At 34.9% G+C, this 15,477-nt stretch overlaps 3 protein-coding genes and 2 pseudogenes across 4 annotated transcripts; all 5 read right to left on the bottom strand.

The window, feature by feature from the left end:
- Nucleotides 1–112: 112 nt before the first annotated feature.
- On the bottom strand, nt 113–1,642 carry LOC104772239 (allene oxide cyclase 4, chloroplastic). Its single transcript, XM_010496877.3, has 2 exons — nt 1,158–1,642; nt 113–825 (listed from the first exon to the last, which is right to left on the bottom strand). The coding sequence occupies exons 1-2, from the start codon at nt 1,384–1,386 to the stop codon at nt 296–298; spliced, it is 759 nt and encodes a 252-aa protein (XP_010495179.1). The 5' UTR covers nt 1,387–1,642; the 3' UTR covers nt 113–295.
- Nucleotides 1,643–2,014: 372 nt separating this feature from the next.
- Nucleotides 2,015–4,379, bottom strand: LOC104772224 (methionine aminopeptidase 1B, chloroplastic). Its single transcript, XM_010496870.3, has 10 exons — nt 4,158–4,379; nt 3,874–3,958; nt 3,526–3,763; nt 3,264–3,425; nt 3,133–3,174; nt 2,935–3,006; nt 2,752–2,831; nt 2,553–2,650; nt 2,360–2,407; nt 2,015–2,261 (listed from the first exon to the last, which is right to left on the bottom strand). Exons 1-10 carry the CDS (start codon nt 4,294–4,296, stop codon nt 2,116–2,118), a joined length of 1,110 nt encoding a protein of 369 aa, XP_010495172.1. The 5' UTR covers nt 4,297–4,379; the 3' UTR covers nt 2,015–2,115.
- A 1,329-nt stretch (nt 4,380–5,708) lies between these two features.
- Nucleotides 5,709–7,228, bottom strand: LOC104772214 (AP2/ERF and B3 domain-containing transcription factor RAV1 pseudogene; annotated as a pseudogene). Its single transcript, XR_015589010.1, has one exon. The product of XR_015589010.1 is annotated as an AP2/ERF and B3 domain-containing transcription factor RAV1 pseudogene (transcript).
- Nucleotides 7,229–9,818: 2,590 nt separating this feature from the next.
- Nucleotides 9,819–10,849, bottom strand: LOC147946609 (uncharacterized; annotated as a pseudogene).
- A 391-nt stretch (nt 10,850–11,240) lies between these two features.
- On the bottom strand, nt 11,241–14,024 carry LOC147946608 (uncharacterized). The gene is made up of 3 exons (XM_087495164.1): nt 13,754–14,024; nt 13,218–13,279; nt 11,241–11,564 (listed from the first exon to the last, which is right to left on the bottom strand). Exons 1-3 carry the CDS (start codon nt 13,907–13,909, stop codon nt 11,420–11,422), a joined length of 363 nt encoding a protein of 120 aa, XP_087351290.1. The 5' UTR covers nt 13,910–14,024; the 3' UTR covers nt 11,241–11,419.
- Nucleotides 14,025–15,477: the final 1,453 nt, after the last annotated feature.

Here is a 15,477-nt window from a genome sequence, read left to right as displayed (position 1 = left end):
AAACATAGAAAAGGTCAAAATTTTAAGTTTGCAATATTTTGTACTTTTCACAATTAATATATATTTTTGTTTGAGCTCAAAAATAGGCTACGCGGCCTTGTAAAGGCCAAACTTTCCAAATATAGAAAGTTAATAAAAATCTCGAAAGGTGGAGTTCACGCACGAGAAGTAGCAACTATAGAATACATTAATACCCACAAAAGCCCAATACAAAGGCCCATTATTAAAATTTTAACACAGTGAAACAGCCCATTAAAGATCCATGACAAAGACGCACACAGTGATTTGATCGATTTCAATTAGTAAAGTTAGAGATGGTGGCACCCGGCTGAGTCGCCTGAGCTTCAGCCGCCGGTTTCACATCCTTCGACGGCTCAACATGTTTTCCGGTAAGCTCCACCGGCAAATCAGCGACAACACCTTTCAAGTAAAAAGTGTAAAACAGCTTCGTCGGATAAACAAGCTGACGAAGTTTGACCTGTCCATAAGCTCCTTCAAAGACGCCGGAGCCACCAGTGATGGCTAGAAACGTGTCCTCGTAAGTGAGATAAGGACCTTGTACTGATATGTGACCGTAGTCTCCGAAGTAGAAGCTGTAGGAAGCTTCAAAGCGATCACCTTTCTTCTCTGGAACGTGTTGGATCAAAACGCAGAGACCTGCGGTGATTCCAATGCGTTTAGTGAGATCTCCTGTGTAGAGTTTGTTTGTGAAGGGGACAAGATCGCCGAGACAAAGCTGATCTGGTTTTTTCCCGAGTTTTATAAGCGCTGGGCTGTTTCTATCTCCTTCGTTGAACTCGTACACGTTCAGTTCTTGAATTTTAGCTTGACCAAAAAGAAAGTAAAAATCAGTTTTTGGGAAATGGGTTCTTGATTTTGAGCATAAAGGTCACTTCTTTTGTTCTTCGTTTCTATCAGATTTGATTCTAAATGCTCTTAAATCATGAATGGGTACTTCAGTTGATAGCATAAAAGTTAACTTTTTTCTCCACCAAAGTTAAGCATAAAGGTCAAAATTTTAAGTTTCCAATTCCATAAGAGCTCAGTTCATGAAATGGGTACTAAAATGTGAGGTAACTGAATTTGATACTACATGAAACGAGTACTTTAATTGTGAACATATAGTTAAATTTGATTGGATCATGATTTGTACTTACTTGGTCTGGAGTTCTCGGTGTTGCTGCTGCTGCAAATGGTTCTGAAGAAACCTCTGGTGGCGGAAGTGGTGGATCTTGATGGTGGGGAGGAAACTGGACCGTTAGATGAGATCCTTAGGTTATGAAAGGATCTGGAGAAACCTAGAAGAGAGTTTTGGTGAGATTGATGATTGCGAGTGAGGTTCCTTAGAGTTAACATAGAGATCGATGCAGCAGCAGAGGAAGCCATGATCGTAGACTTGCCTGTGTTGGTTGATTGTAATAAAAAACACTTGTTGAAAGCGAAACTGATTTTTTCTTTTGCGTTATGAAGTGATGAGCTTCTTTTTACTAATGGATGCTTTTTGTACTACGCATTTTATCATGATGATTGATGATGATGAATGATGAATGATGAGGAGGCATGTGCGTTAATATGGGAAAGTGGGTCTCAGCTTTGTAATGGATTTATATTTAATTCAGTCACATTGTGAGATATATGGGATAAAAAAAAGGACTTGACGGAACATGTGGGGAACTTTATATATCAAACTAAAATCTTGAGATCTGAATTAAGGGGATTATGCATTATAAAAGTTTGTACTGTCGACAATATTATAATCTTTCAAGGTTTTAAAAGGGAGTGCACCATGAGGAAATGCGATTAAATTCATTTTTATGTGTTCTTTCTTGCTAACGAGTATAAAATTGTGAGTTTTCCCCCTTTTTTATATGTTGAGAGAGCAACTAATAGCTGTTTAAATGAAATATCAGCCTATGTCTGGTTCATACCTTTCTTGAGCTGTGGTCAGGAAAGGATTAAGTGCATCAGTTTAGTCAACTGGTCCCTGTGTAAAACACACAAAAAAACCTGGAAATTCCCAGAAGGTAGAGACACCTTTTTGGATGCTTTAACTGTGACCTCAAAGGAGCAGCAATTGAAATTAAGGTGAAATGGAAATGATCAATGTTAATAGTTTCAGCATTTGGTAAGAATCTCTGAACCAGTTCTAGTAATCAGAATGGTATGCTCAAACTGCGCAGCGACGCCACCATCTGCTGTCAGAGTAGTCCAGTTGTCTGGCCATGTTACACATTCCGTGGTTCCAATCGTGAGAATCGGTTCTGCAACAGAAAACATCCATCCGTTTTTTTATTATATAGTTAACTTAGTTGTCATAAGCAAATGAAAGCCATGACATTGAATAGATAAGAAGGCTAACCAATGGTAAAAGTTTGGCCCTCTACCATAACTCCAGGCTCATCATTTCCTGCAAATTGGATAGAAAATGAGTCATTAAAGATATGTACAGTCAAGCATTATTTTTGATTGATGTTTCCAGGTTACATTATAGATAAAAGCCGAGGCGTTTTCCTAATACCATAAGCGATTTTTCTATGGAAGTGATTACTTACGGTAATGATATATAAGGGGTTCAGAGTGGAATACTGGTCCAACACCATGCCCAACAAAACGCTCCACAACATTGTAGCCGTACTTTTCTGCATGCTCACTGTTGGAAATTGAAACCAGTGAGATTGTTTGGTCGTCTAGCAGCATTGTTAATACATTTCTGCATGTTTATATTGAATCAAGAATAGTTTTGGTTGCTACCTGATTCTTTTCCCGATTTTCTTAAAGCTTGCTCCATCTTTACAAACGGCAATACCTTTCTCCAAGCATTCTTCCGTAACCTTACAGAACAATAAACCAACAACAAAGAGTAAGCATATTAAAACAGAATCATCTATGGTGGACTTGAAGAGATAACACAATGAAGAAGAAAAAGAATACTACCTTCACAAGTCGTTTGAAACCTTCGTCGATTTCTCCACAGAAGAAAGTTTTTGATGTGTCTCCATGGTAACCCTGTTAAAGTTTCAAACCCCACAAAAAGTGTTACATACATGATGTTTCAACTTGTATGTAAGAAACCAAACAAAAATGGAAGTAAAAATGTCTACAGCTTAACAAAAGAAGCCTAAATGAACTTACATCCAAGTAAACCGTGACATCGATGTTTATGATATCCCCGCTCTGCATTAAGAGGTAATTGTTAGTGATAAAACATATGGATTCCTTCAAAAGCTACTCGGCTTAAAGCAGTAAAAAGCACACTTGAAGACCTGTAGCTGGCGAGAATCCGGTATTCCATGACACATACACTCATTAACTGAAGTACACACACTTTTAGGAAACCCACCATATCCAAGAGGTGAAGGATAAGCACCAGCTTCAATAATCATATCATGCACAGCTTTGTCGATTTCATTAGTCGTAACAGATGGCTGCAGAACCAATATAAACAAAAAAAATCAGGCCATATACATATATGCATAATATAGAAGAAACAGGACATCCACAAGGAACATAAAAATTCGTACTTACTTTCACCAAAGTTCCAGCATAGTTTAAAACCCGAGCAGCAAGCTCACAAGCAGCTCTCATTTTCGCAATGCCTTCAGGACCAGGAATCTGAAACTCACTTGATATATCAGGTAACACACCAGACTCAACATATGGAGGCCTTGGAATGTGATCAGGTACAAGAAGACGAGGCGATACTCTTCCACGTCTTAGAGGTGGATTTCTCCTAACTTTTGTTTTGGTTTCAAGCTCTCTCATTCTACACAAAAAAAAAAAAATGTAAAATCAAATAATTGTACTGTTAGCTCTATGACCTAGAAATGAAAAATCTTGAAACCAATCAAGATTGCATTTTTTTTTCCTTGATACCTTCTGATTCTAATGGCTTCTTCCAAACCAGAAACTTTCTTGGCAGAAACATAGAACTTTCTCTGAGAATATGAATTATTATTACCTGCAAGATATGAGTGAAGATAAGCTTCATACACCATTCAAAATTGGAACAAACTGAGAAAGTTTCAATTTTTCCAATGAGACAACCAAAAAAATTCTGTTATCTTCCAATAAAACACGAAGCTATAGTTCCCAGAAAGCTTTGAATAAAAAGAAAAAGAGCAAACGAAGAAACAACAGTGACAAGTAAAATGACAAACCGGAGAGTGATAGAGAAGAGGAAGTGACCGGAGCTCCGATAAAGCATCTCGACGGCGTTAAGTAGTCGCCGGTAAAGAAAGAACAGAGTTTCAAAGACGCCGATGACGAGAAACTGGATAGAGATACCGAAGTCGCCATTTTCGCAACTTCACTGTTAAACCCAAAATATCAAAATTTGCAGCGGATCGATAAATTCTAATATTTCTTGATGATATTAAAATAAATAAAAATAATTGTTTCTTAAATATTTTTATTCGATACAATTTACTGGACTAAGCCCATTTGGCCCGTATATGATCGATCAAACATGGGCTACTTTAGGCCATATAGGGCTCATGAAAAACATCTAAACAAATATTTTTGTGAGGACAATATATATATATATATATGTGTTTGTATATCCTCTTTCTTAAGGCATTTTTTATGTTTTCATCTATTTTATTAGAATTATCAAATTATGTATGGTTCTTGTAATTAAACGAAATTATGTATTTAGATAAACGATTAAATTAGTTATGATTAACTTTTGGTTAATATATATATATATATATATAAACGGATTTACAAAATATCACAAGCAATAATTAAGGATGAAATAGTAAAGATTACGATGTTGGTTATAAGGGATTCTAGCCTAGTCCTTTTCACTAATGATACTGCTGTATTGCTGTACAAATGCAACTTGAATTACGAGTGGATCGTGTCTTTTAGACAAAACCATATAAGAGAATTGCGTGGGAATTTTTAATTGTATAATAGGATTTTTTTGCTATAATATGGAATAATGTTTTAGCCCACCGAATTGTATTGAAAAAAAAAGTGCATATGAATGGAACATTGATAATATCAGTGGTCAATATATTCCATTATGTACATACATTCTATATTAGTTATGCAACAAGTGTACTATCATCATCATATTTATGTTTAAGCTTTTAACTCATATCGTATATACCATTTTGTAAGAAACATTTTTTTATAAAAAAGTTGAAATGTTAATCCATTCATTTTTGTTCGAAACTATAGTTGTAACTTGTAACTGACCAGTACTTTATCAACAGATATCTTTAATGAGAGAACTATTTTGACATGGATCTCTAACAACAAAGAATTTCTGAAGCTTAAAATAATATCTTACAAACGTCTGCGTATTGATCCTACCAGATTTACTGTGCATCAATTATAAAAATATCTTTTTCTTTGTTATCTGGATCGGAGTATGGTCTATACATATACCGATATACTTCTGCAGACCCCTGGAAACTGGTTTTGTTTTGCAGTAATAACAAAAAGAACATTTGTTGGAAATATTACGTTCTAAGAACGCCTCAAGTAGAGATTAGAGAACAGCACTTTTTTAATTACTTACTAGTCGACTCATGGTTAGAACATTTGTTATATATATCAGTGTTCATACTTCATAGTAGCTAATGCATTCATATATTATAAACCAACACTCGTTCGTTCCCATACAACATAAAATGAAAGAAACAAGGTAAGATTTGGTAAATACATTCTCATCATCTCATGCTAATAAAACTCTTGAGACATTTAATAAGTAACTCTTTGTAATCCTATAAATATATAAAATTTACAGTTCATCAATACAACAAAAAGACAACTCATGAACCTTTGGTAAACAAGAAGAAATCGATGCAATAAGAAAAAAAAAATACCAAAGTTGAACTAATTTTTTTTTATTAAGAAAAACAAAAAGAAAAGAGAGAAAAAAAAAAGAGGAAGAAGAGTTGTTACGAGGTGTGAAAGATGCGTTGCTTCTTACTACACACCAACGATAACATCTCAGTATCGTTCACTCTCTTGTTCCCTACGACGTCGTTTCTCGAACTTCCCGCCGGTGAAATGTTGACTCCGAACAACCTCAAAACCCGACCCGCCTCTAACTCCGAACCGGATCTCGACTTCCACCCAATGTACAACTGTTGATCCTGACCGTTAGATCTACTGAAACTAACCACATCACCAGCACGTAGGTTCTTCTCCTTAACGAACCTGCTCCAACCTTTGGTCAAGACATAACTCTGACTACTGTTCCAATACGAGTAACGGAACCTCCACACTTTCCCGTTAACATCCTCAAAGTTCAACAGCACTCCTTTCACGGAAACGCTGCTTGACGGTAACGGAAAATGTTTCTCGGCGTGGTGTTTAGGTATAACCAAACGGTTTAGCTTCCCAACGTCGCTTGGCGTAACCGCTTTCTCAAACAGTGGCTCCGCCGATCTAAACTCCGTCGTGGAAACACCATCATTGCTCAACCCCGACGTTAGCATCGTCCTGACCGTGTTTCCGTTACCGCTACGGCGCCGTTTGCTCTGCTCTAGCTCTTCGTTGTATGTATGTTTCCTCAACATATCAACGATCTCAGATTTCGAATGAGAATTCAAGAACTCGACCTCGTCCTCGTCCATCGTCACGTCTTTGAAATTCGTGACGGCGTCACGGCCGCGGAACCGGTGGACCGCCACGTCGTAGGCACGAGCTGCTTCGTCTTCTTCGTTGAAAGTCCCGAGCCACACGCGCTGGTGTTTCTCGTAAATCTGAGCTCCCCATCTTCCGTTTGGTTGCGGCACCACACCCTTGTACTTTGACGACGGAAGCTTCCTAGACTCAGCTTCGACGCCGTTCTCTGAATCTAACAACACGCTTGATCCGCTTCCCATCCTGTATAAATTATTATTACCTACCGACGACTTTTTCGCCGGAGATATCGCCGGGGTTTCACAGATTGAACCTGTACTCGTAGTACTCTCGTCTACGCTGCTCACTTCCATTTAATCTGAGTTTTTTTTGTTTTTTTTGGTTAATGTTTTGAGAAGTGAGAACAATGGAGAAATCAGAAATGTGTTTGTGTTGTGTTGTGTTGTGTTTGTGATGTGTTGTTGTGTATATGTATAACGTGTGTGTCTGTATATTTATATATATAGAAAGAAGGAGAGAGTACTGGGGAGGGAAATAAGAAACAGCAAGTGTCACTTCTAATGATATTATTTTATTTTTCACTTTTTATTTGGTAATAACAAAATAAATAAAAATATGTGTGTGTGTGTATTTGGAGATGCGTGTTTCAGGGGAGTAATTATAGTATATGGGTAGGTGTATGGGAAGTAATATGGGTTTGTATGATGGTGTGTATGGGTCAACTCAAGAAAAACCTAAAGGGAAGCTTCGTCGAAACATATAAGTATATTTGAAATGAAAATATAAGGAATACGCATTTAATTTAGGTTACTATATAAGGTCAATTTCATGAACTGTTTACTTGTAGAAAACTCACGAAACAATAATATTTTGGAATGCTTATACGTTATTTCTTTATGTAAAAGAAAAATAAATTAAAAAAGTAAAAGGAAACAAATAAGGAAATGAATATGTTGTGGGCAGTGTGCATGGGGAAGTGGGACCAAATGTGTGGGTCAGGATTGGGATAAAAAAGGGTCCACGTGAGATATTGACACCATTGTAGTGAAGTTCATCCCCCCCTGAGTTTTGTTTTTGATGCTTATATGATGAAATCATTATTTTATTACTGTAACGATAATAACTATATCTTTAAAAATAAATATAATAACAAGATATTAGATTTGATTACCATGTTCATATTCTACGGAGTCTTAATGTGGTGTCTCTTTTACTTTTTTTTTCCCCACTCCAAATCTGATAGTTATTCTTCAATCTTCAATGATATGATTCAAACATATATATAATTAAATAGTTTGTTAGCCACGATATAAGCATAGTAAGTTAAACAAAAATATTAGATTTGATAAACATTTAAATGATGCTAATTCAGATAGTTTTGTTTAGTCATGATATAAGTATATATAGGCTTTGGATGATTGTAAAATATGGGGTAAACCGGACAATGCATACCAATTTTTTTGTATGCAAAACATTGAACTGTGGTATGGAACAGATTAGTATGAAGTTTATATTAGTATAGAGCTTTTGAGGAGCAGGATAAAAATGCAGATCAATAGTGAATTTACAATGGTATGGAGCTGTACACTCAAATGCATATTAGTATGAAGATTTTTAGTATGCAACAATACATACTTGTATGCAATGGTGAATGGTAAATTAACTGCAGACTAGTCCAATTTTAGTATGCTCTGTAGCATACTGTACAACCATTCAAAGATATAGTAGGATCTCTATATTTTATAATTCTGCCTTGGTATTTATTTCTTATTTGCAGACGTTTTTATTCTTCTTTTTAGTTCTTTCTTCAATCTTATCCTACGTCCTACGTTTCTTTTATAGAAAAAAAAACATGTATTGCCTATGTTTATTGTCCCGTATGATAGATGAACTCGATAGATTACAAAATCATACAACTATCGAGTTTCTTCTCTCTCTCTCTTGTTTGTTTTGTAATTGTAATTATCCCTTTTTCTTCTTATAAGTCAGTGTATGTTTAATTTAATGTAATGTAAATCTATTTTAAATTGCAAATATTTCGTACGTAAATATAGATAATCAATACTATTTAGCCAGCGACCGACAACATCACAAATATTTGTACTGGTAAATAGAAATCCCTATTGAATTCGCTGCTTTCATCGTGTTTTTTACCCTTTTTGAAAAGATAAATACATAAGCAGTTGTTAACTCCATAAATATCGTATGCATTATAGAATATGGTTTGAAAACAATTAACAAGCGATGTGGATAGCTTACGATCTTATCCATTAGTTAGGTTTTCATTTTTTTATGCGAAGAACCAATTAGACCACTGCAAAATATCGTAAGATCCTAATCTTATTGGCTCTCCCTGCTTCCAATAGAAAATGTTGACGATTTATATATATTATATAGATATTAATTGATTTGCCGGTTTCTATTTGAATTCTTGTTATTATTATTAGGGATATCAATTTGATCCACTAGGATGGGAAGTGGGCCAATGACAAATCACTAGGAGGCATGGTCGTACGTGTCTTGTGTGGATGAATAATAATATGGGCATTTCTTGACAGCAGGACAATTACTTTTTTTTTTTTTGTTAAAGAGATATGGCTCAAAATTTATATCGGTGGCTATATCGTCTAGGCACTAATTAGTTGTTTTTTTTTAAAAAAAATGGTTTTATATTGGTATGCAACCGATAAAAAAAACGTACGAGTGGTTGAATCTTTCATAGAAAATTTTGAGTATGCTGCTGTCACGTGGCATTTTTTGCTCACTTAGCTTTCTTACCTCATGGAAAGAGATTGGGTTCATCTATGTTATGTTTCTAAGATTTGTAAAGAGGAAAAATTTTATTGATTATCGGTAGAACCAATTTAAAGTGTTTCTTACTATTTAAATAATAAATACTAACTTAAAATATTTAAAATTATTTTATAAAACATAGAAATATATTTAAATAATAAAAACATGAAATAAAATACAACATTTAAAATTAAAACACAAAACATTAAAAAATAAAACTATAACACACAACATGAAATAAAACATAGAAACATATTTAATTAAACATGAAACATATTTAATCTCTAAATTTAGTCTATAAATGTTCAACTAAATCATGCTTCAATTGGTCATGCACTTCTCTATCACGAATTATTATTCGACCATTCAGTACATTGCTGATATTTGAAGCCATATCGATAGAATATGAAATATCCACATCATCTCCTTGTGGGAAATCAGAAACGTTAGCTTGAGTGTATTCATCTCGTTCATTTTCAACAATCATATTGTGGAGTATGATACAAGCCCTCATAATCAATCCGACTTTATCTTCATCCCATAAAAGACATAGATTTTTAATTACGGCGAATCTAGCTTGTAGGACACCGAAGGCATGCTCAACATCTTTTCGAGCACCTTCTTGGCGTTCAGCAAATAAAGATGCTTTTGGACTATGTGGTAGTGGTATGGATTGAATAAAAGTTGCCCAGTTCGGATAAATACCGTTTGTCAGATAGTAAGTCAAATTGTACTCTCTGCCATTAACGTAGTAGGTAACTTGTGGATCTTCACCATAAAGTATATCATCAAGAACAGGAGATCGATCAAGACCATTAAGATCGTTAAAAGTACCTGGAGATCCAAAAAAGGTGTGCCATATCCAGAGATCATATGACGCGACCGCCTCTAAAACAATTATTGGTTTTCCGGATCCTCGTGTATACATGCCTTTCCAAGCTGTGGGGAAATTCTTCAAAACCCAATGCATACAATCGATGCTTCCAACCATCCTGGGAAATCCACGTTCTTCTGCAACATAGAGTAATCTTTGAAGATCTTCTGGTGTGGGTCTTCTTAGGTATTCATCGCCAAAGAAATTGATAACTCCAGTGACAAAATGTTGCAAACATAAACGAGCAGTCGTTTCACCAAGTCGGACATATTCGTCCACTGTATCACACCCGCCACCATATGCCAATAGCCTAATTGCTGCAATACATTTTTGGATCGGGGATAGGCCAAGCCTTCCAGTGGCATCTTTTTATTGTCGGAAGTAAGGATCTTCTGCAGTAAGACGGTCGACAATACGCAAGAATAATGGCATGTTCATTCTAAAACGTCGTCGGAATATATGGGGAGGGTATGTCGGAGATTCACTGAAATAATCATTCCACAAACGGTTGTGGCCTTCTTCCCGATTTCTTTCAATGAAATCATGTTTTTTTTTTCTCATACGCTTCTCCATTAAGATCATGGTTATCAAATATTTCAGCAAAATGGGACTCAAAATTTGGATCATCATCCCTTGCAAAATTAAAATGGGAATGAGAAGAAGAACCCATTGAAAATAAATATAGGAAAAGGAAAAATCTATTTGATGTCAAGAGAAGAGAATTTTGAGAAGAGAAATTTGAATGACTTGAAGAGATGTGGTATATGGTGAATGAGTTTAAGAGATGTGCTATATATAGAAGAGAATGTGTATCTTGTGATTCTTTTGTTAAATTTCCGGTGAGACTTTGTTGTGTTTATATATGTTGTATTTTTGTGTTACTTATTTGTTTTCATATATCTTGGGATCCTTGTTGTATATCTTTTGATCCTTGTTGTATTCTTGTGGAGGAAAAAACCAAACGCATGTGATATGTGAACACAAATAGTTCTTGAACAAAAGCTCATCACATAGTCACAAAACAATCATTATAGGCGATGCAACCTTGCTATAGTTTCATAGTGATATAGTTTCATATGTGAACATGTGAACACATATAGTTCTTGAACAAAAAATCATTATAGCCGATGCAATCTGTTATTCGTCCTCAACTCAGCAACAAGCTTCTCTAGCTTGTTGATCTTGTGATTCGGTTTCATAGTGAGTAAGAGTATCTACCTTTGATGCAACATTGCTATAGTTTGTTTTAGAAGCTCTCATCTCCTCCATCACCGCAACCTTGCTATAGTTCCTGAACCTGATAACCATTACAATTAACAAGTTAACAAAAGCATCAGACAATTAACAAGTTAACAAAAGCATCAGAAATTTTAAAAGAAAGAAGTACACAGAAGTAGATAAACACATCAACTTATAAGTAGACATTACATAAATCTGAGTAGTACTCAGTAGAACAATACATAACATGACCGGAAATAAAGGGTTCAAACAAGAATCAACAGACTCAAAAGACAATGACCTAAAAAGTAGAACAATACATAACATGACCGGAAATAAAGGACAGCTTCTCAATGTTTATGTCTTAAAACTAATCATCCACTAAGTCAAGCAGCTTCTCTTTTATAGCTTTTTTTCTGAGTAAGAGGTCCCTTTTTGGCCAGCAAACTGTCAAGAATTTGCATTTTTGACAATCTCTCTTTCACACGCAAGTCTTCCTTTTTAATTTCCCACATGCTTTGGTACTCCTTCAAAGCCTTCCCTTCCTTCGCTTCTGCATGCGTCTTCCTCTGTTTGGCCTTACTAGCGTCTCTACCAGGAGGCCTTTTGTTGGTTGGCTCATCTATGTTACCGCAGGTCTGAGAAGTTGAAGATTGTGTAGGATCATCAAAGAGTCTTCTCTTGTTGCTCACTTCAAGGGCTTTACCATTAAGTAACTCACACCATTTCTGGTCATAGCGTAACTCTAACCAACAATGCTCAAGAATGAATTTTTTCTGGTAAATGTTGTAGTACATCTCATAAGCTAGCTTCATTATATCATCCTCATTCTGCCCACTAGCTTTAGCCCTCACAGCAGCAACATATGTTCCACAAAACTTGCCGACCATATCACCAATCTTAGCCCATCTCTGTTTACACTGAATTGGCTCTATCTTCTCATTGTCATCAGAAAGTGGACTTTCTGAAAAATAATCAGCAACCCTTTTCCAGAAGGTTCCACCCTTCTGATCATTACCTACCACAGCATCCTTGCTCTTGTTTAACCAGCCGCTTATGAGAATCCGGTCATCAGAAGGTGTCCATTTCCTTCTTCCCCTACGACTTGCAGGTCTGTCTTCACTTTCGGAAGGCGCGGAACTGACTTGGAAACTAAAGAGAGGAACTTGGGACGACAAAACAGGTATAGTTGGATAGAGGGAATCAAAAGAAATGGTTTGAGGATAGCCACCCCTCTGCTGACTATTCATAAGTCCCATAAAATTTGTGGACTGATTTAGACCATGGTCAGACTCTATAATAGTAAATGGAATTTGGAGAGATATAGAAAGAAAAGAAGAAGGGTTTTTGGTTAGAAGATATGGTGAAGTATTTTGGCCAGTTTATAAGGTGAAATATTTTGGCAAGTTTTAAACTTTAATTGAAGTTACATTTAATTTTCAACACCAAACACACAATGAATACACAACCTAGTCACATCCATTAATGAGAGAACAACCACCAATTAAGAATAATGACAACCTAGTCACAAAGAAGTACACCATAGGAGCCCAAATAAATAGCCATACTATAACTCACTACCTCAAAATAGATACTACCAAACAAACAAAGCAATCAATTTGTTTCTATCCGAACAACTACATTTATCACACACCAATTCCGAATCAATATTACTCTTTACCTATCTACCCAATTTAACATTCAAAACATAAGCAGTTATGAGTAGATTTACCTCTTTGAGTTGGTTGAATGGTTGGTTCGTTTTCTCCTTAACTGTGACTTGCTTGAACTCAACTAAAAGAAACAAGTCGGGTGTTAGTAATGAAACTAACACCAAACACACAATGAATGAATACAAGTACATGAGTCTTAATACCAATTGTGTCAAGACATCCATTAAAGACACAACAACCAACAACCAATTACTGAGAGAGAAGATAAGTACCAATTCAATATGAGACACAAGCAAGACACAATTCAATCCGAGACACAAGCAAGACACAATTCAATTCGAAACACAAGCAAGATTTACTGAGAAATGAAAGAACTCTATATTTACCTCTTATGTGTTGTTTCTTGTTCTTTTACAAACTATAATCTCAGTATGAAAGACAATTTCAGAATCAAACCACATAAAACAAGGCTCTAAAAACAAAGTCATATACATATCCCAAACTCAGAAACTATAACTCATAAAGCACTCTGACTATTCCATAGATCAATTCATAAGACTCATAAAACAAACACAAAATCTCAGAATCAACCAACCATCTCACCAATCCAGAGTTCAACACTCTGACTAATCGATCGATCTACACCGGAATCTCCTTGCGTCTGCTTCAGCGGAAACTCAACACCAAATCGACGGTGAAACCATTGAGAATCAGATGTGGAAATCAATTGGAAAAGAAGGAAGCAAATCATCGTTTCTGTCGCAGAGAGAGATAGAAGAGAGAACTCGCAAATGAAAGAAGAAGGCCAAAAAAAATTTACCCCATCAATTGATTTTACCCCTAAAACCAATGATATTGCGCTACCTGCCATCGAAGAAATATTTCTCGTGGTCCTAATATTAGAAATGTTTTTTTCCTTTCTTTTCTTCTCTTTCATTTTTAATTAATTTCTATAACTAAGAAATTATCTTTAAAATAACTAAGGATCACCAATGAAGACAATCTAAGAACTTGAGCTGCAAATTGATTGTGAAAAAATTGTTTTAAAAAAGAAAAGTGATACATGGTTTTTTTTTTAAGTTTTAACCTGTGCTATCATATCATAATACAGTTAGTTAGTTTCTTCGATATATATATATATGTTCTGTAATAAGTTTTTGTGTTGGAATTTATATGACTGCATATGCTTAGATATTATTTACAAAGGGTGTGAGAGTGGCAAAACTTTATTATAAATATATATATATATTAAAAAATATATAAAAAACCTTGGATATGTGTGATTTATAGAGAAACAAAATAGATAACAGGGCTAAAAGGAAAAGTATCTGATTTATTATGATGCTAATAAAAATAAAATAAAAAGTTGAAACAACCAACATAGGTATAAATAGATATTATTTAGTACGGACGAGTTGTTATTGGTCCCGGTGGTGACCCAATATTTCCTCAACTTGGTCCTTTATTTAGCTTGTCAATTCGTTATTATATTTTTATCATTTTTTGTCGGTAAAATAATTTTCCATATGAGTCCCCTATTTTGTCAACGTAACACACGATATTTCGATAAATAGAAAAGAAAAAAAAAAGATTTTGAGAAATGTTTTTTTTGTTTTCTTCCACGAAAAAAGCTCGACTTTTTTTTTTTTTTGTTAAAAGCTCGACTTGTCTTATTAAATTATAATGCGTTGGGATATTCTTAACTTCATAGCTTTCACACGAATTGGAAAACATTCGTATTTTGTTACGAATATTTTCGATCTTAAAAATCCAACTTACTATTTTTGTTAGTTTGAGAAATAAAGTATAAATTGCATTAGAAAATACACACTATACATGATATTTGATTTTTCCTGATACGAAAGCAATAGATGAACAAGGCTCTTACGTTTGTTGATCAAAAAAAAAAAAGGCTCTTACGTTTATGCGCTTCTATCAAAATACATATAAACGGATTTATATTTACAACTTAAATTTTATTTTATTTAGTACATGTAGTGTTTTAAATTACCCTAAATGAAGGGTAATAAGTAGCTCTTTTTTATTTAATTTCTGCTGTAAGAGTAACTTAACTATTATTAAATAATACTGATTTTCTCTATCTTGCTCATGCATCTCAAACCTAATTATTTTATTCGGAATTTCGGATTCCTACCTGTATCCAACTCAACGATTCCATTTCTTATGCTGCCTTAAATAATTTTATATTATCTTGTTTTGCCCATACTATATTCATCTAACTCAAAAGACAAGACAAGAGTCCTGCTTTAGTATTATTACACTGAGCCTCGAGGAAAACGTGTTTTTGAAATTAGTTTA

Source organism: Camelina sativa, chromosome 3 (assembly GCF_030686135.1).
Source record: "Camelina sativa cultivar CO46 ecotype springtype chromosome 3, ASM3068613v1".
Classification (NCBI taxonomy): Eukaryota; Viridiplantae; Streptophyta; class Magnoliopsida; order Brassicales; family Brassicaceae; genus Camelina; species Camelina sativa.
Note: the sequence above shows the minus strand (reverse complement) of the source record. Positions and strands in the feature narration are given on the sequence as shown.